We start from the raw sequence: 27844 nt of genomic DNA, 5'->3' as shown, positions 1-27844 counted from the left end.
ACTCATTACCCACCATTTCTTTCAGCAGACAGGGAACTCTGATCCCTTTGCATGTGAAGACGAGGAGGCCACTGCAATGTGCAGTCGTGCCCGAATTCCCGGAGAACAGCATTTCAACAAGGTTTATCTTGGTTGCCACATGCAGGGCCAAGGCCTACTTACTGATATGATTAGCCTTGGTGCTGGTGGAAAAAGGGACACATTATCCTCAGACAGTCTGATCCAACCAAACAGCCTTATTTGTTTGATGCTTGGAACAACTAATAATGATAGTAATGGTGATCATGGCGACAGCCAGAAATTTAGAAATATTTCGGTCATGAGTACCCCCCGCCCAGAAATATTTGAAAGCTATAGTATAAATCATCATCAAGTCATTTTGATGCATTTTGAGAGTAACACTAATCACAAGAAAACAAGAAACACTGTCAGTGCCAACACATTTCAGTTAATTTTCTAATTGCATCAAAATAACTTTCATTGTTAAATAAATTGAGCAGAGGAGCACAACTGCAGTATCTTCCCAGGTTTTGCTCTAAATTACCTCACAGGTGTTCTAACACTCATTACTCAAGTTCATTTAAACAATAAGTCATAAAACGTACATATGGCATGACAGTGAAAAATGAATTTATAAAATATAGTAGTAAAAGGAGAAGCTTAACTTAATAAAGATATATGACTGCTACAGTCAGGACCCCTAAACCCAACCACAACAAGACAAAAAAGATGCGTTAATAAAATGAATTTATTTTAATCATAAAATGAGTGCAGTATATGTATGTGGGGATGTGTGTGTTTGTGTGTGTGTGTGCTAGTGTAAATGAGTGTTAAAATAAAAAAACAACAATAACAAAAAAACCTGGTAAAAAGTCATTGGAAAAATCCATGGTAGAAACACCCATATGCCGAAAAAGAAAGACAAGAATAATGCCAATGTCAGCAGCTGACTGCAGGTGAATGAAGCCTCCTCTTAGTCCCAGATGTGCCCAAATACTAATTCTTCTCAACTTTCACTGTAATGAAATAGTTCATTTTAAATTAGATGATTACTACACCAACCAAAAACAGTGTGTTAAAAAGGGAAGAAAGAGGTGCTTCCACAGATTCATATATGTATGTATGTATAGACCTTTAGCAGCACAATGACCCAGAAGAGACTGACTTTTCTCTTAAACATGAAAACATATTTACATATAGATATGGACACCCTATATTCCCTGATGCAATCCTTCATCACCATGAACCTCATGCCAGGCCTGGCAACTGCCACTTTTGGAGTAGGTGATAACAGACAGCGTGATTGCAGCAAGCTAGGTTGCAACTTTATTACAATATATTAGCCTGTTCCCCACTGTAAATATCTATGCCACTGAAAATGTTGGTGCAGACACTCCTACTTGATTCTGTGCATAAAGTTTGGACGTTTTGAAAGCATGTAGGCTATAAAACTGGAGCCCCCCTCCTTATTACTGTCATTCTATATTCTTAAATTATCTAAGAGGATTTGAATTATACATATTACCAACACCATATTGGTAACGGCAGTCATGTGTGCTTTGAAGGACAAACACCAGCAGACATGCTACGCTTTGTTCACAACATGCCATACAACAAAGTAGTTTTAGCAAATCATCACTTTAATTTAAATTTTTAAGAAATATATAAATTAAAAAAATAAAAAGACCCCAAAAAACTACTGAGGACATGACCTCGGTGTCCTAAATGTATCTACATGCCTGATTGCGATGCACCTCCCTCTTACCAAGAAGAAAAAAAAGAAAATGAAGTAAAGGGCTGTTGAAGCTAATTGATGGAGACAGCCTCGCAGAACTGTGGACTGAAAGTGATGACATCACTCCGATAGGGAGACTTTGAGAGAAGATGTGTTGGTGACAAGTGGTAGCTATTAGAGCTGACAGGCCACTCTCAAGCACTTTCTTTTTCTCTATATCAAAGTGCCAGGGCTTGCGTTTTACACCACTAGCTTAAATATTAACATCATCAAAATCCGTTGCTTAATTTTAACTCCAAATCTTGCACTCATTGGATCAGTATGTGCCAGTCGGTTAGCACCTGCAGCAATACTCTGACATGTTTGCTTTCCATGCTGTGACGCCATGTGACAGTATGCGGCAGACAGACCAGCAATGCTGCCTCAGCCCCAACTGGCACTCCGTTTTCCAACATGCACTCTCACGGATCAATAAGCTCTTACATAACATTCTGGTTTGGACTGGAGGCGAGATTCCAGCTGACTGGAACATGTGACAGGGCTTTGACTGTGTTGACCCACATTTTTCCTTCCTATCCCTCCCCCCTCACGTCGTTCGTCTATAAGCCCAAACCCCTCTCTACCCCTTCACACCCTTCAGAAAAGCAGTCAATGTACTGTACTGTAGGCAGTCAGATCCAGACTTGGGTGGGTGAGGCCTTCTTGCGACGTGCCCAGACATGCACCCAGACAGAAGGAGAGACACACATGGGGAATAGCTTTTGGATGAGCAGGAGCTTTCATTTGGTCAAATGACATAAGCATAGCGGTGTAGTCATAGAAAATGTGACTTAGTATGGTATTCCAGACAAAATATGGTGTTCTGGCTTGATGTTGTGCTGACATGTTTTTGGGTGTTTCTCATCCAACTGCCAATGTATAATTATTGTTGAGCAATTGTAATTTGTAATGCGTCACAGTGATGACAGGTAATACAATTTGAAATTCATAGAGTTAAATTATAGTTACTTATTCCAGTAATGCACTGTTATGTTGACAGTTGGGGGTCGACTTTCGTAGAGGGAGCTCGGTTTTTGCTGTTTGTGCATTCTGTGGACACACTGCTGCAGGATGTGTTAGCTTAGCACAGGGCAGTGGCAGTTAGCTTCTAACAAAAGAGGAAATATTAATGTAACTGAAATGTTATCTTACTAACATGTTCCGCTCCGAGCCACTGGTAACTGGTAACTGGTGACTTTGTCTACATTTAGTTTGTAACCCCCTCAATTGAGGATGGGGCTAAGCTAACATATTCTCATGGGAAGGTGTACAAATAAAACACTTTTAAGGACATTTTGCTTGTTGTGTCCACAAATAGGTTAGGTTTAGACACAAAAACCACTTGATCAGGGCTAGGAAAATATCATAGTTTGGGTTTATCAGTAAAATGTTGTAGAAATGTCCTGACCTGAGGGTAAAAATATCCAGTTGTGGTCTAGAAGGACACTCCTGCTGCTTTTGCAATTAAAAAAAAACTATCTAGTCATCCACCGAAGCAAACTTCTCCTAATAATCCAAAATCACCTTATAAATGAAAGTCACATCATACTGACGGCAACCTAAATGTGTGACTACCCCTGTCAGTCAGACATAAATATAGGTCATTTTTGGTGACTGAACTTGAGATCTTAATGGTGTGAAATGACATACAAAAAGCAAAAAATGCAAAATTAAGCAAAAGGAAATTGGCGTGTTTATTATTATGCCAGGTAATACAAGGCTGTAAAAGTCAGTGAATACCTCCTAACTATAGGCTGGCTGCTCCTTAAACTGCAATATCTTGTTTTCTTTTTCTACACTTCTTAGTCATACAAATATGATGTGATGTAGATGTGGAGCTTGGTTGAGCATAATAATTATCAAAGTATTGCAATGATTTTTCAGTAAGTAACATGTCATAAGTAAGTGATCATATATTTCCAATAACTTACCTAACACTGCTAATGTATCAGTGATATTCTCTGAGGCAGTTATTTGTCCAGTTTTCTGAGATTGTGTTCAAGGTGTCGGTGCTTGGGTGATTAATAGTGTTTCCATACACAACATGACCTTGTTGTGCCTTCAGGAGAGAGGCGAGATCATAATGTAGGTGTGTTTCCCAAACACACACACACACACACACACACACACACACACACACACACACACACACACACACACACACACACACACACACACACACACACACACACACACACACACACACACACACACACCACTAACACACTCACACACAGATATACAGATGCAGCGGATTGCACGCAACATTGTCTGTGCAAGGCTTGGTGATGTTCCTAATGTGAACAATCAGACAGTGTTATAGTACAAGATTGAGTTTGAGTGAGGTGAGGTTTCCTGCCACATTAACCTGTCTGACTTCGCATTACAGTAAGCTGATTAAGTCGCCACAGGTGTCCTATTTAAGTGTTTGTTTCACTAAAACGTCCTCCACACAAGTGCCTCTAAGTCTTGTGAATATTTCTGACAATCAGTTCACCCTCAGCAGCTGAGTGTCGGGAAATGTCCTTCCTTTAAGCTTGTTCATTCTGAGCAGAGAGCCTATCTAAACAACCAAGTCAAGGCTTTTTTCACTGTCTAATCATGACTCATCCTAATGGAAAGATTTTCTTGAGGGGTTTCCATAACTTGACGTAGAAAGACATACTGTAAATTGAATTCGTCTCCCGATGAAGTGTATATTTATTTTGTCTGTCAGTCGCCTGCCTGGGTACAATATGTGGGTAATTAGAAGACTGTGAATTGCATTGGGCCTGCAGTTAGTTCTTTAGGAAGTAGCAGTGACTCATCAAAAGCTTGCTTCCTGCTTCTATAAATAGCCAATTATTCACTAGCTTGAACACGAGGTACCAATCAGACTACAGAGCCATCTCTTTTATTCTTCTTTTCTATAAAGGTAAATATCAGCGTATTGCTGTTTCCCCCCCCCATTAAACAAACAAACGATGAGTTGGCTTATATGATCCAATATTTAAATTTAATCAAAACTTTTCTACATATAAGTTACAGATAAATGTAAAGTTTGAAAAGGTTATGTGGATATTTACTTCAGCCTGATGCCTGATCAAAGATATTCATAAGCTATGATCTCTGTGTAGCTTTTTATTTTTTAGCCTTTTTAAAGCCAAACTTTGTTCCCAGAGTAATTTGTTATTAAATTATCTCCTTTGTCTTAAAGTTTAAACAGTGAAGTTCAAGGTGTCACTGCTTTCTCTTTCTGGATATAAAAATGAATACATTTAAAGCTCTTAAAAGCGTCATGTCATGAAATCTAACTGTAAGTTTCAGGTACAGACTGATCACTTCTCAAGTCCACTAACAGCTCACATTCTGCAAACCAAGAAGCACATGAATGCAACTTAAGAACAGTGACACCTTGAGGCCATGCTTCTGTGTTACACTCTTGCAGCTGCAGCTTGAAAATGAAAGGAAGAGACTAGGAGGGAGAAAAGGAATGAGAGGAATGAAAGACTAGGGACAGAGGGGAAGGGCAGAGTGCCACCACCGTCCGAGTGGGTGTGCAGCAGGACAGCCAAATGGACTGTAATGAGACACATGAGTGAAGGAAGTGAGAAAAAAGGCTGGTATTTTCCCATGGAGCCCTGCTCTGCATGTGCATGCACATTATAATAATGCTAACACACACTCTCCATGTCCATCCTCTTGGTTCTGCCCTTTATTTCTTCCTCCATCCCCGTATTCCCTTTACTTACTTTCCTGTCTGTGCTTTCCAATGTTTTCCTCCTTGCTTTACCTCCTCACTTTTTCCACTTTCATTTCCCTTGTTGTCTCCTACCTCCCTCTCTCTCTCTCTCCCTAGCCATATCTATCTCTCTTTGCCAGCTCCCTTTCAGTTTGCAGCTGGGGCCCTCGTCATAGCTGTCTAGCCCGTACAGGAACCAAGGTCAAGGAAACATCCTCCGGTGACGCCTCACTATCACACACTGATACGAGAGACATTAGTCTGCAAAAATATCTGAGAATAATACATAGCCTATAGAGACATACACCAAACAGATGCAATATCTACGACTGTACATGTACAGTATGTGTGTTTGTGTGTGACTGCATGTGGAAGAAAATGCATCCTCGGAGTCCATTTTGAAAGCAGAGAGAGAGAGAGAGAGAGAGAGAGAGAGAGAGAGAGAGAGAGATAAAGAAAGAAAGAAAGAAAGAAAAAAAGTCCTCAGGAGATTATAGGACTGTATGGTCATTCTGTACGGGACTGGTGTGCTGCAGATGAAGGGAAAGAGGAGCCCTGCTGCATCCTGGCAGCCCACCTGCTGCTCTCTGGCCCTCATCTACCGCTGCTCTGTTATACAGCTCTCTTCCTTGCACAAGACTCCATGGGTTGCACAAGGAAAGAGAACAAGACAGAGGAAGACAGGAAATAAGATAGCATTACAAACAGAGAGAATGAGAGTGATAATACAAATGAGAGAACAATCTGGAGAAGTGTGATATAGATCTCTGAGCTTAGCCCTTTAAACTCTGGTTCGAGTACTGACTATAAAGTTTGTCTGTCTTCCCCCCCCCCCCCCCCCAATATAGTTTTACAACTATATTGATACCTCCTTCCACCACTGAGCTGTTTGTTTCTTAAAACATGTTTCCATAGCAGTTTAGGTCAAGTCAATTGTTACTTTTATGTGTAAATACACTGACTGTATGAGGAAAAGCAGAAAGAACTTAACCACAGTATCAGTGACTGCACATGACAGTCATTTCAGAGATCAAGTGCGTCACCAAAGCCTGTGTTTTATTTCCCTGAATTGTTGAGGCTGAGATACAATCGAGCCTGGCTGACCTAGCTTGCAGGTGACTCTTGTCTACAGATATGCTTTGGTTTTAGATGCCAGGGCTATTTGGAGTTTGTGCAGATACTGTTGGGCAGAGCAGGCTGCATTAGATCTTTCAAGCTGACTCCAATTTAGCCTGAAGGAGAGGTGGTTACCTACCATCAACCGCAAATTGTACAGCGAAAAAGACATGTATACACATGCAACATGTGCAGGTCCAGATACATACACGTACTCCCTCTCTCTCCCTCCCTCTCTCTCTCTCTCTCTCTCTCTCTCTCTCTCTCTCTCTCTCTCTCTCTCTCTCTCTCTCTCTCTCTCTCTCTCACACACACACACACAGACACACACACACACACACACACACACACACACACACACACACACACACGCACACACACACACACACACACACACACACACACACACACACACAATCAAAGATTTGTGTCCCTTTCCCACCCTCACTTTCCTTTCATTTGTCTCTATTGTCTCGTATCTGTTCCAGCAAGAATGAAACTAGCACACTTTAGCTGGTGGATACACTGAGCTAAACTGCTCCTCGCCTGCAGAAAATGGCCACACCCAGCATAACCCATGTAATGTGACAGTTGTGGAATTTGCTGCAGGCTAGCCACAAATACTTACAGCCTGAGTCTGAAATACTTGTACGTCACTAGTGGTGTAAATGACAAGAAAATTATGCAGCAGGGGTCAGGCTTGCTGAAAACTGTTTTCAGCATGTTGGTTTAAAAAAAATTATTTGCAGGTGCTTAGATAAATGTTTGGCATTTTTTGAATACTTTGGCAGTTAGAAAACCAAGCCACTCTACTCATATGCTCACATAATTACACTTTGAGATTCTATCCTATAGACCTCACTGTTTGCTTTTTAATATATGGATAGTGATCTTGCTTAGGACTGGTTTCCATCTGAATAAGTTACTGAAGCATTAAGGCTGCCATATGTTTGTACAGGAAATACAAGTGAGTTTGTGTTGCTTCTTTTAGTGCAGAGTTTCTGCAGTCAGATTTTTGTTGTAAAAAAATATAGGTACTTTAGAAGATACCCAGACTAGTTGCCTACTTTAGAAGAGTATGACACCTCACCCACAGAGTCACATGACCAGAAAAGTCTGTGGACATTACCAAATACAAATATTTGTGGTCTCCAACATGTGGTGATTTTAGGCTCAAATGTAATAATATATCCACACACACACTATACCACCAATCAAGAGAAAACAGCAACAAAAATGCAGATGACGTTACACTTTAAAAAATTTCAAAAACACTTTGTTCAGATTCCCACGGTTACCACAATAATTGGTACATTCATTTTGTGTAAGTTCAGAACATGTTTCCTCATACTTTCTGATGACCTTGGAATTAACCAGCTGATCAGCTCAGATTTACACTAACATTTAATCTACTAAATCTACTAAAGCTGAACGCTTACCAACCTGCGGCTGTGGAAAGCTGGTACAGGAACATAATAGATGTTTTTGAAGGTAATTGTTATAATTGTCATCTTTGTTAAAATAATAGTAGTAATTTCACAGTGAGAGTGCTGTGCTGTTCTTTGATCAACTACAGTTTCAGAGTAGGTTAGTCTGACATTAATTATCTGACTCTATTGCAATTTAACATGTACCCATAAAGTACAAAATAACATGTAACATATTCTATTGATTCAATTGTTATAAAACAATAGACAATGGATTCTATTGTTAGAGAACCAATATCTTTGTTAAAATAATGATAGTAATTTCACAGTCAGAGTGCTTTGTAATTCTATGATTGAACTAACCTACTCTGCACTATAGTTCAGAGTAGGTTAGCCTAACATTACAAAATAACACATAACACACATGCATTATTTCCTCGTATGCCCTGTGCGAATACTTGTGTTATATTATGCTTTATTCATGCACAATATAACAAGGGGGACTCAGCAAGACACGTGTTTTTCATTTTTACATCATGGAGTTTATTGACCCAATGTTGGTTTTTGCATTTTCAAATTCGCCACAATGTCACTCCTGCATGCAGTGACACGTCGCACGAGGCTGTTTGTCAATTCAGGCCATCAATTATCTATTGATTTGTGGACCAAAAGCAGACACAAGATGGGTAATTTCAATCACATATTGTTTTAATGTTCTTTCAGGTTTGATGAGGATAATAGCTGTAAATATTATTTGCTTCAAAATCATTATGCGCATATGGATATTTTAGGGTCATTTCTTTCTATTCAGTTGCAAATAAGTTGTTCTATTAAATAAACATTAAGCAAATAAGGTTATTATGCCATTATCCAGCCGGCTGCAATCCAAGGTGAGTACCTGGACAGAGTCCAACCACATGATGTGCTAACATGCAAATGAGCCAAAGTACACTTTTCACATGAGCTGATGTTTAACTAACACATGGCTAACACATGTCATATAAGTATGCAGAGAAAGTACTGGCTTGTATTCAGCTCACCAGCACTCCAGTTCTGAAAATGGAAATAGAGAGAGCATAGAAACAAACAAAAAAATCATTCCCTCACAAATTATGGCCAGAATTAAAATGGAGTCATGCATGTATGATCTGTCTACCGTTAATCTGATTACTGTATGATTACTATATGTGGCTTGTATCAATGCAAGCAGTAAAATGCCACAAGAAGCTCAGCTTCACAAAATTTCACTGTGGAGTCATGTGATATGAGGTAACCTTTGTAACACATTTTATGAAAGCAGAAATTGACTGGACAGTTCCTCAGAAGTGTAGCTGAGGATTTGTGTTGAATGTGCAACAAAAAAAAAAACCCTCAATCAAATGTACTTATAATGGTAATATTCACTCCCCCTTTACATATGTACAGTTTTTATAGACATGTGTGTGCTGAGTCCAATTTGTGTGACTCGGCAGATATCTATTCAAACTGCCAGCTAAATTTATTCCCCATGTGCTGAGCTCTAATTTTAAACGAGGTGCTAAATATACAGACAGTTTCCAAGCCAAAAGCAGAGATAGCTGCGTCATTGTGTCTGTCAGAGCAGAGTCAACCCCTGGAGAAGTTTGGAGTGTGGAACATTCCAGGAAGAAACCTTGCTGATGCCGCCATCTGCTGGGAGCTGTAGCAGAGCAAGAGGAGGAGGAGGAGGTCTCCATGGCGACGTCAGATGACATGGTTGGATAATTTGGATGGGCAAGTAGGCCGAGTGATCTTGATACAGGCATCATTGCAAAAGTAGGTCACACGGAAGAAGACAGACCTATTTGAAGGGTTATGGATGTAAAGCTGCACTGAATAATGATGTGATCAGGACACGACACTGCAGTGCTTTTGTGTCCTGTCATTACCAACAGGCTGCTGCTAACATTAAGCTTTAGCTTATTAGACTGCTGGAAAACTACTATGTGAATATAACTACAATCAAAATGTCTTTTCTGCCACAGACTTTTCCCAGAGTAAATATTTTTTATTAACATTTGTTTTTGTATAATTAATTGAATTGAACTGAATTTGTACGTCCTTTTTTATATCTTATTGTAGTACATTGACAGTTTACCTATCATATCATGAGCTTTAATTTAATGTAATATGTACACTTAACTAAACTAATGTATTAACGATTACTAATTATTAAATATGTTGACAAATGCAGAAACTAAATACAAAATAATTTGCAGTATCTGTTTTCAATATTAGCTGTATAATTTCATTGATTTGAAGACTCAAGCAGCCTTTTAATATTTGCAGTTGGGACCTGACTAATCCATTGTTTTTCCCTCAGTGGCCACAAGATGGTGCCCATGATCAATGTAATTTTCTTTGGGATCTTTTCAATTATGTTGTTTTGACTTTTAAAATATGATCATTATTATGATCATTATTTGTATTTAATAGCAGAACTTTAAAATATGTCTTTAAGAGAACAAAAATGGAATATGTCAAAGAGATAGCAGATCCCAAGGAGATTCATGATTATTGCCTGACTGAAAACCCAAATATGAATCACAAAACAGAGGAAAATTACTTGAAATGACAATGACATATGTCTTACATTTTTAAAATGAATAAAGCTGACGGTTTTCTCCTACAGTTGTGAATGAAAGATTTCAGAGTTGAAACGGTGAGCAGCTGTTGGGATGTGCTCACGTGTTACCTCCAGTGAACTGTGTAGTGGTGAATATTGCATCTGAAATACTGCAACGTACCGTAAATATTTTATAGCCATACACTTAAATAAAAAATGATGGTGAAAACACTTTTTATTAAGTCAAAGAGTAAATATTCCTGAATCATAAACGACGAGTGCGGATTTAATAGTAAAATATATTTTAGTGTAAATAACCCATCCAATCCAACTACGTCATAAATACCAAAAGTCTTCAGTACGTTTTTGTGCTAAACTCTGAGACCAAGAGCCAGAATGTCATAATGAATTTACAGCAAGCTTACTATATGTACCACAGTAGATTTAACTTTTTTATTACCTCTTGGCACACTGATATCAGAAACTGGAATAAAATAAACACAAAACTGAGTTATATATCAAACTCTCAGCAAAACTTACAATAACAAAACGTGGGAAGGGACTAATATTTGTCTTACTCTTTTGTCTGTCAACAATACTATCTCTGGTGTTTTACTTAAGTTATAAACACCAGGAAGAAGTCCTTGACTATAAACATAGCTTGTGTACAATATATAATATATTTTGGGTTCTTGGGGGGGGGGGGGGGGGGGGGGGCACCAAAGAAACACTAAAGCACTCTTTCTTCCTGACTTGTTGATAACCATCCAAACCAAGTGCAATTAGAGTGTCAGTGACCCAGCACTTAACATCTGTTTTGTATTTTGTTGGCCCCGCTGGTTGCTAGGTTCTCTCTGATCACATTTAGTTGCTTTGGCTCTGAGGACACTCTGATAACGTAATTCGTTTAGCTGTGATATCTTTAAAGTGACAAAATCTCAGGCATCTTTTCTCTTCCATACAGTAAGAAATGGACATGTAAACGCTTTGATCACACATCAGCTTTTAGATCCTTAGAAATGAAAGAAACACATTTACAAAGGAATCCAGAAACTATTTTGGGAAGGTGGCTCTTAAATTTCATGATTATTTTATTACACTGACCAGATCTGAGAGTTTTGTTAATCCTTGACCCTAAACCTATTTCATGTTGATTTTGGGGAGAGAAGTGCTAAAAACTTTGTGAGCCTCAATGAAGTCAGTTCAAATCATAGACTGAAAAAAAACACTTGGCATGTAATTATGCACATAAAGCCCAGAGTTTATCTACAATACAAGGAAAAATGCAGTAACACACATTTAATATTTCATGTAGTATGGCCTCTGAGAAACAGTTCTAAAGAAAAACAACCAATGTATGATTTTGTAAAATAAGCAGACATATTAATTACCCAGTTTGGGTCAATATAGCAACAATATGATTTAACGTTTTGTTGATTTTGACCCAGTGTTACACCCAAGAAGCTTTAGCTGCAATCTGTCACAAATATATAGTTTCTTGTACAATATAATGTTCAAAACATACACGATATTACAATCAATAACAAACTGTGACATGTATGTTTAAAACGAGTAGCTATTATAAAGCTTTAGTTTGAGGAAATAACCCGAGAGTAAAATAAAAAATAACACTAAAACTGGGTCAAAACAAGCTCTTGTCTTGGGTAGCTTTGTTGGTCACATTAACCCAGTACAGTGTTAGTGCTATGTTGACCCAGACTGAAAATGTACTGAAAGTTTATTTCAAAGTCTTTACATTAATCGCTTTATTCCCATAAAGAGTATAATGCAGTAACAATGTTCACTTTACTGTTTCAATGATACTATGATACCGATTCCTTTAAAAAAACACTGTTCTTCTTATTGTCACACTTAACAAACACCTAACACAGCATGTCCTTTATGTTGGAAAGCCTATGATTTTATATAATTAAAGCGAAGGGAATGTCAGGTTCCGTGTTAATTAAAAATCAATCATTTTAATTAAATCAGTCTCTGATCACTGAGGCAGAGTATTGGGTTTGAACTGAATAAGTCAAGAGGGAAAGGGCAATTCAATCTGAATGGCTTAATTTGCTAGAGGCCAATGAATGCCAGCATTTATTGCAAGGAAACAGTATCTACTTTTGGTCATAAATTATAAGGCCTATTGTCAACAACACAGCAGGACAGGTTGCATGAAGCCCCTTTTTTTCCTCCTGTCTTGTTTTTCAGCACATGCTCCCCAGGAACTACAGAATGGCAGAGGTTTACTGTTTTGTCTGATAGTTTCAACATCAGGAATCAGGTAGGAGACCCTGGGGAAGACCCAGGACACGCTGGAGAGACTATGTCTCTCGGCTGGCCTGGGAACGCCTCGGGATCCCCCGGGAAGAGCTGGATGAAGTGGCTGGGGAGAGGGAAGTCTGGGTTTCCCTGCTTAGGCTGCTGCCCCCGCGACCCGACCCCGGATAAGCGGAAAGAAGATGGATGGATGGATGGAGTTTCAACATCAAGTTTTTGACTAATTTTCTGGAGAGGAGTGCCTAAAAGGAGTGTTAAGGTGTGCTGTTAGATATTCATAAATGGCATTTCTTTTGAACATTTTTCATGAATGTTTGTATGCTATATTATTAAGAGAAAGCATACAAATTATGATACCCGTGATAAGACCTATCTGCAATGACTACACAGGCTTTATTTGCTGACAATATTTAAGACTGTCGAGCAATGACATTTGGTTACAAACGATTTATAAAGCCTGTTAAAATACAGCTGCAATATGCATTACAATCAATACAACAGTAATTTGTGCATGTTCACTTCAATAAGTTGGTGAAGTACAACTTTTGTACTTCAACCATTTATGCATTGTTTGCTATTTATCAAACTGTCTACATTTTGTTCCACTTTCTACGTTTGCTTCTGCACAGACTCATCTGTAGCTCTGATGCAGGTTTATATTAACAGTGTACTTGTCCATTGTCATACATGTTATCAGTGCTACATTTTAAACCTTTTTTGGTATATCCATCAGTCTTGACTTGTCCTGCAGCTGCACCATTGAAGCACTTCATTTGTAGAATTAAATGAAGGCTACCGATTCAGAGTTTAAAGGATAGGTTCATAATTTTTCAAGTCTATCATAATCAGGTGGCCATATGTAGATTAAACCAGTTTTTGCTGGTTTAACAAGTCCTCCTTTTCATACTAGTTGATAAAAGATCCCTTCCTAAAGCAATTTCAATGTAAATGATGGGGAACAAAATCCACAGTCCTCATTTTGCGCAAAAAGATATTCAAAAATGTATCTGAAACTGATTTGAGACTAATATGAGATGTAAGCCATCCAAATTAGTCAAATCAAGTGGGTATTGCCAAAAGTTGCAGCCCTTTAAGTTACAGAATTCCCTTTTTTTATGACCCTTCGACTGCAGCTTAATAAAGAAACACTGTCCAGGGCATACAGAAACAGACAGCTTAAACAGACTGATGAAACCTTACATCAACTTACCATCACTTCCACTGAAAGAGTATTATGAATGGATATTTTAATAGCCAGTATGAACAGGAGGAATGGTTTCAGGAAGAAACCCCTTTTTCTGGGCACCAGACTTGAAAAATTGTGAACCAATAAACACAAAACCTGATACTGAATCAAAAATATACATTTTGGACATTAAAGATTGAGTTCAGTTTTTCAGTTTTGCTCTCTCCTTCACATCTGATAAGTAATACTAGTGATTAATTGTTTATGAACACTTAAACATAGTCATCCTGTTTCAAATTAATTTGAATATGTCCATGAAAAAAGCCAATGCCTTGAAAACACACAAATGGGAAAACATGCCGTGGTTGGAGACACTCTCTGCTCTAATGCTCATAAGAAATGTAGATCGGCTTTTCATGACTTGTCAGGTTGCACCTGTTTGACAATGACAGCTTGTTCCAAATGCGGAATAAAATATGTTTGAAAATGTATTTCTGTCCACAATATATTTTTTCAAATATTTTTGCTGAGTTCATAGTGAGCCACCAAACTGGGTATCATTTCAGATTACTGTCATGAAAGTATGATCTATACTGATAATGGTGACATTTTCATGGCATATTCCCTGTGTGTCTGTGTGTGTGTGTGTGTGTGAGTGTGTATGTACACTGCATATATGTGTGTAAGAGGGAGTGGGTGTCACAGCCACTTTAGTGTGAGAATGCAAGTCTTCCTGTGGATTACGAACATTTATAGGAGTATCCTGCATATATGCACCCGACACCTTGTTTGCATGCGTGTGTGTGTGTGTGTGTGTGTGTGTGTGTGTGTGTGTGTGTGTGTGTGTTTTTGTGACATTCACTGCAGTGTTTGTCTGCCCACAGACCCTTATCTGCTCTGACAGCTGGAACATACCAGTGTACACACAGACACACACAAAATGTGTGCCAGAAGACACATTGTCAACACACATTCTCACCATCTCTTGCTCTGTCTCTCTCTCTTCCTCTCTCTCTCACACACATAAACATGACATGACTGTGGGGATTGTGCTATAATTGGGAATGTCTGTGAGCATTGACTCAGCAGGGGTTTGACAGGAGCATAGATTACAACTTTAATGTGATGTGCCTAAAAAATCAACAAGTGTTTGACCAAAAATAATTAAAAAGTTACAGTAATATGCAATATGCTTTTTAGTGTTATTTTTCACAACATACTGCCTCTACAAAGCATTTATTCCAAATGTGTCATTATCTTTGCTTTATTATACATTTATTTCCCATAAATCCATCACATAATACTATACAAATATCAACTGTATGGCACAATTATGAAACAAAACACAACATTAAGTTCATGAATAGTGCTTGGTAGGTTTGCATCCTAACTTTTGCTTTATACTGTTCTGAACCTTGGCTTTTTTTCCTGCTTATTAAACTGCAGAGCTGCCCCTTGAACATAAAATATTTCTTACTTTGTATCATTTTGATTTCTCTACTTTATTAGTCGTATGCACAATAATGAACCCATAAAACAAAATTACCAGCAATTCAAGAAATGTTTTAAACATTATACTACTAAGTCTTCAATGCTCCATCTCAGTAAACCAGCAACCTAACTGCTTCACCACCTGCCGGGGGAAACCTCTTATTACAGAGTTTGAATGATGAGACAGGAAAACTCATAAAGTGCTTCCACCCACCCAGCTCATTAAAATATCATAACCTCATGACACAGACTTTCCTGTGGAAGCTGACTGGGTGGCAGCCACATGCGAGTTTTTCCACTGTGGGCATCACAGGACATTTCCCAATAAAAGAAAAAAGGAGAACATCCAATAATATACACAGTAAACTCTCCTTCATACATCATTTCAACATTTTGCTCCCCAATCCATATCTTTAAGTTATACCAAACTTCAATAAAATACTACAGTAAGTGTCAATGTTTCAAATATCCCAAATGCTGATGTTGTGGTTTCAAATGTTGCAATGTGAGACAGATAAATGTATGGATTAATAAATGTCTACGTGTCTGTTAATAAATCTGTGGCAGAAATCCTTCAGTTTCAACAGCTGGCAGTGAATAGACTTGTATCAGTCTGTAGAAAAATAGATATACCACCCATCTTGAGAGTTTAGTGTCAAAAGTTTGAATATAACAACTGCACGCAAGCTTGTGGCCTTTCATGAACTTTTTATTTTGTGTCTTAGTGTTTTATGGCTCACATCAATAATGTGATAACAACACTTGCTCTCTCTTGCTTAAAAGTTCTCCATGACCTCAGTGCTTCACAAACCCAAGCACTTTTCTAGTTTTGGTTATGACAGCACTTTGTGACTGAGAGTCAAACACAGTCCTTCATGTCCCAAATTCAAACAGCATCAGTGTAGTCCATCTACTTCCATCAAGCTCCCTCATCGTGTATAGGACCTCTGCCAATTGTAAATGGCGTGGATGTTATGAGAACATGCTGGCACTCGTTTACATGTACTGACACTGCGGTGGCGGAAAACCCTTCCCCCTGAGCCTCCCCCGAGCCCCCTCCTCCTTGCAGCGAGTTGCTTTGCTCTTTCCTCTGCAGCGAAGAAGTCTGTGGTTGCCCGAAAGAATTCCAACAGAGCTTTGTGGCTCCAATAGGTCCCACAGCTCTCCATCCCACTGTTCGGTACAGCCGCGGAGCCACCAGCGGCACTCCCCTTGGACTGGGTGGAGAAACCACAGTGACCGCCATGGCCTGTTAGGAGGAGAAAAAAATGTGGGTTGGTCTCAAAGAGTTCGAGGGGCACCGTGGATTGGGTGTCACCACGGACAGGGTCATCTTGAGCACACACGCTCAAAACAGGAATAGCCACTTCGTCCACATCTCTTAAAGGTTCATTGCGCTCCCAGTAAGCATCCCAGGCACCTGAAGTGTTGCTGCTGCTGCTGCTGCCAGCCTGACAGAATAGCGTTTCCTCCAGACCACGCAAAGAACAGCTAGAAAACAGGGCGTCTGTCTGTATGGTCTCACCCAGCACTGTCCTGTATCTACACACACACACACACACACACACACACACACACACACACACACACACACACACACACACACACACACACACACACACACACACACACACACACACACACACACACACACACACACACACACACACACACAAACACACACATAAACGCAGACAACAAGAGAAAATCAGTAAATCAATTTTGACGAGCTACACGAGTCTCATTTCCCCATTGGCACTGATTGGACAAACTTTACCTGGGTCATGATGCCTCTCAGAATCAATATACTGACACTGAGCAGACCATCTGTTGCTACAGTAACTTGGCTGTTTTCTTAATTGCCTGCGCCTTTCCAATAAATGGCTGGTGAGAACATACATCTGTTTTCCTTACAATCCTTTTTTAACAGCGTCTCGCTTTTTGCTGACTGAAGATTCACAATTTTCCTGTTTCATTTTTGTCTAAGATTTTCATAAGGCATCTTTCATGCAGTATGAAACTTTGCTTTTGCTCATATTCTTGACACTGTGTGACATACTCCTCTGATAAAGCTGGAATAAAAGAGGAGCTGTTTATTACTTTCTATCCTCCAAATCTCATTTAAATTAATGTGGAATCTTCTAAAACTAAGAGATATGTGCTGTGCTTTGTACTGTATATCTACATCTGGAAATCCAGAAAGTTCACAATATCCATTCTCTGCAGGTCACTAACCGTCATTAAAAGAGAATTTCAGTTTTATACAACCGCAGTTTTGCCATTTAGGAAATAATTTAAATTTGTAAGTACACATGAGGTTACTGCTGATCCTGGAATTGTGGGAGTATTTTTACGTTTCAGGTCAGTTTTTTGTTTTTAAACATGTCTCTATGGTGGTTGTGTTTTGGGCTTTGAGTGCTTACAAAGGGTTTTTAACAATCCCCCAAGTTAATTAAAATCATTGACAGTCTGCAGAACATCTTTCTGGCTAAAAATTGAGCTAACCTACATGCCGTAGTTGTGCACATAGTTTTCTTGTGCAAAGAGGAATTGTTACCAACATTTTAGCTGCAATTACTTTCAGTTGTGCCTTCAACATGGCTAAATCTGGCTAAATTACATGACAGTTTGTAGTGTTGATTAGATTTTGTGTAGTGACATAGAAATGATGGGCAAAGCTATGAAAATATGACCCAGGCAATAATATCTAGAACTATTCTTTAAAAGCCTGCATAGTTCTTTGTTCACCTTTGATATTATGTTTACACTTTTAATTTGTCTCATCCATCCCTCATTGCCTAACACCAGTCCTTCCCTCTTCCTCTATACCTGCTGAGGCAGAACTTCTGGTAGAGCACCAAAGCCCACTGCAAGGGCCAGCCCAGTCCGTTCTCGAACCAGCTCTGGCAGCGGAACACGGGTGACAGGCAAACGGCTGCTGTCACATAGCTTGATGATCCGCACTCCCCCAGGTAAGACAGGAGAAGGCCTGACCCCGTGCTCTCGCTCACGGCGTACAGTCTTCCTGCAGGCTGCCGATAACGAATGTAGCGCACGGCCTCTCGAAGATCCGCGGGGTCACCGAACTGCTGCAGTTTGAGGGTGGTGAGCGGTGTGCCGTTGTGGCTGCGACGGTTGAAGACCACTGGGAGGTAGCCGTGGGACAGTGCTGTTTCACACAACTACAGAGAGAGGAGGCGCATAAGAAGAAAAGGATGCGTCCATTAGAGATAAGGTACGTGAAAAGGTTGATGGTTTAAATACAACATACTCTACTCTTTGAATAGGACATTTGGTTAAATCAGTTTGAATTTGGTGCCATTGGTCTCTTGGTTACAATACCACAGAATTAAACAATGCCTCCTTTTAGCACTGAGTTTCCATTTTGTTCCTTGATTTGTGGTTTTTGCAGTTCTATCACCTGAAAATGCACGGTACTACTTTTAATTGTATGGAAAAAGATATGACCAGTTGTTGGGGGAATGAGAATACAGTAAAATGAGGTCCAGTTTAACCATGCTTAGGAACAAACGCCATCACTGCATTGGGAAAGGCCATGGTAAAAATCTAGTGATATCATTTAACTGTGTGTGGTTTTCTGTTGCAGTTTCAACTCTCTCCAATTACCGCACAATGTTTTACTTGTGCAGAAAAATACAGCATGCATGATTCACCTGAATCAGAAACAATCTGGTCAGGGTTAGGGTTAGTTAGTTAGTTATTTAATAATACAGTTATGCACAGATATATGTGCACATGAGACCTCTGCATCCTGAGATACTGACTTCATTGTAAAATATGGCCAACAAAAATGATAATGAACAATTTAAGACTTTCCATGTGAAGGGATACAATAAAATGTATCTTGTGTAGCACTACTAATTTAAGTGTTTTATTTCTTTATGCTAACATCAACTTTTCAACTTCAAAATGTCTACCAACTCATATTTTATAACTCTTTAATTTCCAGTGGAAAAGCAAAATGTGGAAATGCTTTCTCTCTGGAATGAGTTCTAATTAGTTTACATCTTTACTTGGTTCAACTATTTCTAAAAGTTGATCCAACAGTCGATATTTGGACATAAAAAACAAACGATGAGGCCATAACTGAGGAAACTACTGTGATATGAAAAGTCCATCCATAGCTTCGGGCTGTCATGATGTGGCCACTTGCCAGCCTCCACCTGCAGAACGTACAGTTATGTGTGACAGTTCTCAAGCACTGAGGAGGCCTCGGTGGAGGCCAACATTGTGCACAATCTCATTAGCTGAAATGATGTCTGCAGCCCAGACAGCTTCAACCTGCACTATGCATCTCCCCTTGATCTGGGCTGGGAGCAAAATTGGAAAGGGAGAGCAACAAAGACTTGAATATGGACACTGTGATCTCATGTCTTCCTTTTCAATCGGCTGCACTGTGCAGAAAAATATCACTATCTACTAGTCTGAGTTCTTCTAGTCTGAGTTACTGTTATTGTACTTATTTTGGGCAGTGGAATATGAGATAATGTCAAATGTGAATCAGTTTAAATTCTGTGAAAAATATAGGAGAGTTTAGTTTACCAACCAAAAAGTTTACCAACCAAAAATAAAAATGTTGCATGTGGCTCCTTGAAGCATTATATAAAACAGCAAATTACAATAACAAGCCAGTTTCATTAAGCAGGTATTGTTGAATATGCGTCTTTGAAAAATATAAAATGTTCTTCTGCTCACCCATAATGTTTTATCTTTTATATATTTTCTGGGTTTTAAGGATCTCAATGAGCTTTCTCTCAAAAATAATGTTTCTGTTGATCCTTGATCTTGAACATGGTAGTAATAGTTAAAGCAAAACAGCACATATTACCATGCCCATTCATGCAAAATGAGACATTTTTCTATTATATACAGTCAAACAAAAATAATCAGGACACCTGAGGGAGCCATACGCTGGGAAAAACACAGCTAACTATGGAAAGAGAGGGGACATTTTGATTTTAAGCAGAGCAGAACTGGCAGTGAATCACATTATATAAATTACATTGAAAAGCTCTCCATGCAGACAAGGAATGAAGATGAGTGAGCTCTCCAGTATAAACTCTGAATATTACTTTAAGAATAAATGATCCATTACAGTGTCTGGGACCACAAGGAATAAATCTGCAGTGTCACTCTGCTTAATCTCAACACAGGAGGAGTCGAGTTCGGTTCTCTATTTCTTAGACCTACTATATGATCAGAGACAATAATGGGACTGTGGCAAAAAAGTCTATTTTTTAAACATTCTGCTTTAAACCTGCATAAATCCCCACTGAATGCAGAAAGAGCTGCAGCATCACTGCATTAAATATTTACCAGCTGAGAATGACTGCAGCAGCATTTATGCCACTTCTTGGAGGTTAATATAAAAAGAGGGATTACAGGACAGATACATGACTAGCTAGTGTGAGGAAAACTCTAAGAAGAGCTAATACACAGGAATATTAATTTATTTGTTTGTTACTCAGCTCCCGATCTTATTCTATAGATACTGATTTGAATTGATCCAAAAAGGCAATTTCAAATGAATATAAATCACTTTTGTTCAGTTTGATTCCAAAAGATATTAAGATACATAATTTTTTTTTTTTTACTATTTAAACAGCATATAAGAGCTGGGTTCTGACACATCATAAATTATCAACACACACTGTGGGCAACACAGTATCAGGGGAACTGTGTGAAAACTGTTCAAATCTGAGGCAAATTTTTGGAGTCAATAGTGTTACCTATGTCAAGTCGAATTCACTAAATCCAAAGATTTGTCTGTTACATCATTTGTCACGACAAAATTAAAACCTACTTTTTGTTTGTAGAAGTGGAGCAATGACTAATAACCAATTAAGAATCTATTTTTAGAACAATCTTGTAAATTATGTTAATGTTACACACTACATGAACTTTGCATCTTAAAGGGAACATGGGTCCTTACTGCTTCTATTGCTGCTGACTATTTTTTAGTTTTTATAGGGGTTGCAAAAAAAATTGTTAATCAAGTTTGATCCTCTCCTTCAAATATTGTGTACACAAAGTTTATGGCAAAACCTTTCTTTAAATGCCATGTTTACTCTGCACCAGGTGCAGGTATTGGTAGAGATCTCAGCTATACTGTAGAAAGAGTAAAAACGGATCAGCACCTACTCCAGTCAGTTTTCTGCCGGAGATGATTAACTGTCGGGTCAGTGACAAATTCCTTTAGCAAGGACTCCAGACACAAGACAACATGCCAGCTCTCACACTTCATATACATACACACACTATGAACACACACAACAGGGCAGCATTTATTCTCCTCACTCTATTGAAACAGTGTCAAGCACATACATATGAGAGGGTTCTCTAATGTCTAACAACCTTAAGTGGTTTCATCAGAACATGTTGCCACAAATCAAGTTAAATTAAGGATGTTATTCGATTAAAAGCCTTTTAGAGGCAACAAACCATCTTGCTGTAAAGCTCTGTCCTCTGTTCAGGTCAACAGTTTGCTGAAATGCTCTTCAACAAGCTTGTGATACATGTCCGGGAATAGATTTGCTTCTCTGAGTTCAAAAATGCAGTGGTAGAGCAATTATTTTACAAATGAAGAAGACAAACTTAGGTTCTCGTGAATAATTTGATGTTAAAATGTATCCTGCAACATAATGCTGGTGTATACCATTGTATAGGCTCCTCCAACAATACATGTGGATCCCCTGTAATCTTTTCATTGCTTTAATGAAGAACTCTGTAATTAATTGTAATTAACAATAACAATAGGAAACTAAACAAACCACATTCTGTTTCTTTTTTTCTTTTCTAATTACAGTTAACATAGAAAAATGTGCCTCCTTCAGATGAAACCCAAAATAAAGAGTGTTATGAAGTCTACAACAGGCTGACAAAATGATGGACTTGAAAAATATTTTTTGCAGTTGCAAGTTTGTCTGTCTGACTAAATTTCAAAGCATTAAGCATCGCAGACATACATTCGAAGGGGAGAGTAGCTATGATTTATTGCAGATAACAACAAAGTACAAATAATGAAAACTAAAGTTCCAACTTGTTTCTAAAGCTAGTTCCTGACCCATGAGCCTCCAAAATATAGATTTTACAATAAATGGTTTGTTTTATTGATCCTATTGCAAAGTTAAAACATTATACTGAAGGTTACCTGTCCATATTTCTACTCCACTGATGTACTGGTTGGTAAAATTTGCCATCTAACAACAAAAGATTTGATTGCATTAAGGAGCAACATGAGTCACAGAAGTGCTGCTAAATCTTGATGTGCAGATTGCACACTGCAGATAAATAAAGGCGCTGTAAGATGCTGCGTCCACTTCACATCCAGACATTTATGGGCAACAATTCCTACACTCTTCACCAAACATGAATGTAAACACCCTTAAATCAAAGCTGTAAATTAGTGCTTTACCCACATTGTCATTGTTTTATTGATGCACACAGAGCCAGCAAGTCAAAAAGGGGTCACTGTGTTACAGTAATACTTATAGACTGCTTTTGTGTGGACTGTTTGGCCACAGTGTGTCGACACCAAGCTGTAAAATTCACAAAGTGATGATGGGACAGAAAACACAAATGCACTGCTTGTTTCTTATGCCTCCTCACTTTGTTCCCAGTAAAAACTATAACATGAGCAACATGTTTTTGATGAACAGGATGCTTAGGAGCTACAATATATGTCTGTCTGTATTGAATCTTATGCTGCTGGTAAACTGGCCATCAATTTCCGTGACTGGTAATGGTGAAGTATTACTGCTACTATTATTCCTTTCACCGATCTAATTATAATTATTTATGGTAAATGTTTCCCACTTCCACTGCATGAGTGCAAAGCTATTATCTCATCCCGCAAGGAATTTGGAAAATTTCAAAGTTGGTCTCTCAGCAATCTGGAGGTAAAAGGAATAGTCTGGAAAACAATTTGAGTTTTGAATGGTAAATTACACATAATATCCAGATTATATCACACTTCCTTGTGTATAAGGAATGAAATATATCTAATAAACAAGTGCTGTAACAAAAATGTGAACTTAGGTCACAAAATTATTGTGCAACTACCCACAAATCTATCTGCTCTGTCAGAAGAGTGTGACACGTGTAAATCAAATGAGGGGAGACGAGTGCAACAGTTGCTATGTCTTCTTCCAGGAACATTTATCGCCTTTCAACACACCACTCTACACTGATCACAGGCTGAAAAATGGGGCTCAGTCCTACATGCTTCTACACACCCTCGACATGTCAAGCTGAACTCTTTGCAAGAAAAGGGGTTAAAAGTTTGTTGATGGTGGAGCTCGAGACAGATAATGAAGTTTAATTTGTTTTTTTGTGGTTTCTATGTAGACTTGAAATTTTAGATAAATGCAGGTCTGGTTTAAAGCAAGAGTTTTTATGACATTTTATGAAATATATGTATTTGATTTCTTGCTGAGCATTAGATAAGACAATAAATATAACTCTCCTATGTGTTTGTTCAATATACAGTCTGCAGCCACCTACTGTAGCTTAGCTTAACATAAAACCTTTGTTTTACATTGGTTTACTGCATATGCCTGACACACTTCTTGGCCAGGTAGTGAAAGTTCCTGTAGTGTCACTGTGACAGCAAGGACTCTACACCTGTCCAAGAAATAGTCAGGTAGAAATCATTTTTGCACTTACATTTTTTTAATGAATGAAACAAAAAGATACAACATATATGAGCTTTAGAGGTGATGGCAAGCAGATTTCGTTATGTTTTGAACAGGGCCAGTCTAACTGTTCCCCCTGTTTCCAGTCTTTATGCTAAGTGAAACTAAACGGCTGTTGGTGGTAGCATTTACCATACATATACTGTATGAGAGTGATATTGACCTTCTCCTTGTCATCTAAGTCTCTGCAAAAAAGAAAATATGCACATTTCCGAAAATATCAAACTACTGCTTATAAATAGAAATAGCTTATAAATATTGAGGGACTGAGATGGATACACTGAGAAAGAACAATAGAGATCCAAGGAGGTGTATTTTTGGGAAATGTGATGCTTTTCTTTTTCTTTTTTTTACTAAAAAAGTAAAGTAGTCTCAATATTAATACAACAATTAATACTTATTAGATTGTTTTTTATCATGGGAACATCCAGCAACATGATTTGCACTGTGATCCTGATAATAATGTGAATCAATTCAACTAACTGACTGACTGACTGAATATATTTTGTGTGATTGATTTACTGACTTATTGAATTAGATTTCAACCAAACATAAAGCCATTGAAAATACTGTATTTAAGTGCAGTTAGATACTGTATATAACATTTTTCCATACCGTTATTTAAATGAGTAAGAATCCCACCAAAGTAGATGAAACAAAGCAGCCTTAGACAAACTGTAAAGACCTGAATGATTTAAGATGAAGCTGCTCATTCATAAATGCATGAGTTCCTGAAATGTACTGTGTAAAAGAGGAGGGCACAGAGCCTGCAAGCCCACAAACTCAAAAAAGAATCCACATTTCCCTCTCTGTTTCTTCTCTGTGTCACAGATATAGACCCATGTGTGAGTATACCCACACAAACTTGAGCTCTTTTTATCTCTCTCTTACACACACACACACACACACACACACACACACACCAAACACACACACCCACACACACACACACACACACACACACACACACACACACACACACACACACACACACACACACACACACACACACACACACACACACACACTGACTGCGTTATGCACAGTGAATCTCACCAGTGACAGGAGCAATATTAATTGGTGTATATCCCTTGTGGTGCCTCGGCTTCCAACCCTCCCAAGCATATCTGACTGACAGCATCATAAATACTCTTTACTCTGATGTCAGCCTCAAAACAGACATTGATCTGTCTAAATCTGACAATTATTTTTCATCTCTATCATGTTACTTTTTCCTACAGTAAAGCTATAATTCAACACATATCTATTTTTTATATCTATTTAGTCTCATCACTATTTCCTCCCCACTTCTCTTCCTCTATACTATCATCATCCATCCTTTGTTTTTTAGATCAACATAAGAATTTCTTTATTCTAGATTAGACTATAATTAAACAAACACATTTGTTTTTAGTATCAAGTTCTTGCAGAGTTGCTATTTCTGACATGGAGCTGACAGTAGCCTGTGACGGATTTGCTCACAGAGCTAACAGTATGAAATGAAATGAGCTAGCGCAGTGCCAGGTGTCCAGAGTGGAGCGAGAGCCAACAGGCATTCATGTGGAACAGCGCTGCACTTCCCCAGGCCCCTCAAGTCAAGCGATGCTTTGTAATCCCTCACTCAATTACCTCAGTCAGTGTATTGAAAGAGCAGTTGAAAGACTGGTGCTGCCTCCGCATCTGCTCTTTTTATCACTTGGATTTTCTCTTCTGACTGAGCTTGCAATGCCTTAAGCTCAAGTGATTGCCTTGCCAAATGGCCATTGATCTGCTCTGGCTTCTACCCACATCTCTTTCAAATTACTGAATGTATGACTTCTTTTTTGACTAGTTTTAGAAGTTTTTTGGTTTCTGAATTTGATGTTATTTGTTATTATTTGAGGGTATTATTTTGTATTTAAGATCATTTCCACTTAATTTCTAGAAATACTGTTGGTTGACAATGGAGAATATGCCATACACAGTATGTTTCAATGCAAGTAAGCAAGTGTAATTTTCATCATGTTGATACATCTACTGAAACACAAATGCTGAATTACAGAGAAGCTAAAAAGTTTATTCTCATTAGGTGCATATAGTGAGAGCATCATGGTGGTTTTCAATCATTTCCAACATTTTATAGGTTATCAGCTCGTTGGAATATTTTAATTTACTTTTATGACTTTTTGTTGTGAACTTTTCCATTGTTCTCAGCTTTTGTGAAACCTGAATATGATTTGTCAATGTGTCATTTCTATACTATTGGGGGATTTTTACGCAGTTAAATCTGTGGGAGAAGTCAAGATCTCACAGTTTACCTTCAACACATTTCTTGTAATCCTCCCAAAAGAGTTTGGGATGATGAGAAGAACTGGGCTGGTGGAGTGACTGGAAGTCCTGCGTCGTTTTTGGTAAGACGGAACTGCCCAGTCCAAGGCCAGCAGCCCATCGTCGCTCAGCTGCAGGTTGTCCCGCACAAACTGGACCGGACTGTCGTACGGCCAGCACGCTTCGTACACACTCAGGAGGAAGGCACTGGCCCGCCACGTCCACCCGACACACGGCGAGTAATTGCTGAAAGTCCTGCAGTGTTTCAGGAGATAGTTGGCCAGCGCGGACGGTTTGCAGATGAGTGCCACGGTGCGTGCTTTCTCATCGCTTTCGGCTCCCGCACAGGCCGTCTGAGCACTGTCACTCCCCTCTCTGTCTGAAATGCATCTCATGGTTTTGTCCTTCGCTGCCTGCCTTGAAATCCCCAATTCTTGGAGCATAGCAGAGCCTGGCCAGATAAAGACCACCAGGATCACAATGCACAGAGCCACAAGCCATTCTAGCATTGGCACGGTCGGGGGGGAGAGCAAAATGAGCACAACACGGACGCTTTCCACACCTTATTCTGGTGCTGAAGTTGATAATAAGGCTACAAATGCAGATTACAAATAGTCCAAGGAAACATGTTCAGTCTTACAGTGTCCCGATCTTTTGTCCTAAATTGGTGCTTTGTTCGTGTGAAGTTTGGTGACTGCTTGTCTGCGGTGCCAGAGTGCACCAGTTCCTTGTCGTTGTAGGCGTGCTGTCACTTACGCAGCGTTTCTATCATTGCAGCTTATAAATGTTTCCATGTCTGTAGGCACCTTTTAATGAACGTGGAAATGCCATCCGTGTTTCATGCATCCAAAAGCCACCTGGTGCTGAAAGCGACCATATGCAGGACTGCGCTCGACCGGTGCTTCAACCCAACAGTTGGTAGTGCAAGAAATGTCTGTGTGCAACGCGCCACTGATGCTGGAAACGCCTCCCATCATGTCCAGCCCCCCTCTGAGTGAGCAGGTATTCAGTGCACATGATAATCTCTCCTGTTATTAGCCCTCCACCCTTCTTGTGCAGAGTTAAATTTCTTGAGCGTTTTAAATTCTATTTTATTCTCTCTCTCTCTCTCTCTCTCTCTCTCTCTCTCTCTCTCTCTCTCTCTCTCTCTCTCTCTCTCTCTCTCTCTCTCTCTCTCTCTCTCTGTCACACACACGCACACACACACACACACACACACACACACACACACACAGAGAGAG

At 39.0% G+C, this 27844-nt stretch overlaps 1 protein-coding gene across 2 annotated transcripts; it reads right to left on the bottom strand.

Annotated features, from left to right (window-relative positions):
• Positions 1-15195: 15195 nt before the first annotated feature.
• abhd15a (abhydrolase domain containing 15a) lies at positions 15196-27565 on the bottom strand. 2 transcript variants are annotated; one of them, XM_062419584.1, is made up of 4 exons: positions 26594-27565; positions 18412-18764; positions 17003-17124; positions 15196-16831 (listed from the first exon to the last, which is right to left on the bottom strand). In XM_062419584.1, the coding sequence occupies exons 1-4, from the start codon at positions 27110-27112 to the stop codon at positions 16512-16514; spliced, it is 1314 nt and encodes a 437-aa protein (XP_062275568.1). In that variant the 5' UTR covers positions 27113-27565; the 3' UTR covers positions 15196-16511. The 2 variants fall into 2 exon arrangements, with proteins under 2 accessions (XP_062275568.1, XP_062275567.1); XM_062419583.1 differs by having other exon boundaries at positions 15196-17124.
• Between the last annotated feature and the right edge of the window lie 279 nt (positions 27566-27844).

The sequence above is a fragment of the Scomber scombrus genome, chromosome 5 (genome assembly GCF_963691925.1).
Source record: "Scomber scombrus chromosome 5, fScoSco1.1, whole genome shotgun sequence".
In the NCBI taxonomy this organism is placed as follows: Eukaryota; Metazoa; Chordata; class Actinopteri; order Scombriformes; family Scombridae; genus Scomber; species Scomber scombrus.
This window is presented reverse-complemented; position numbering and strand designations above follow the sequence as displayed.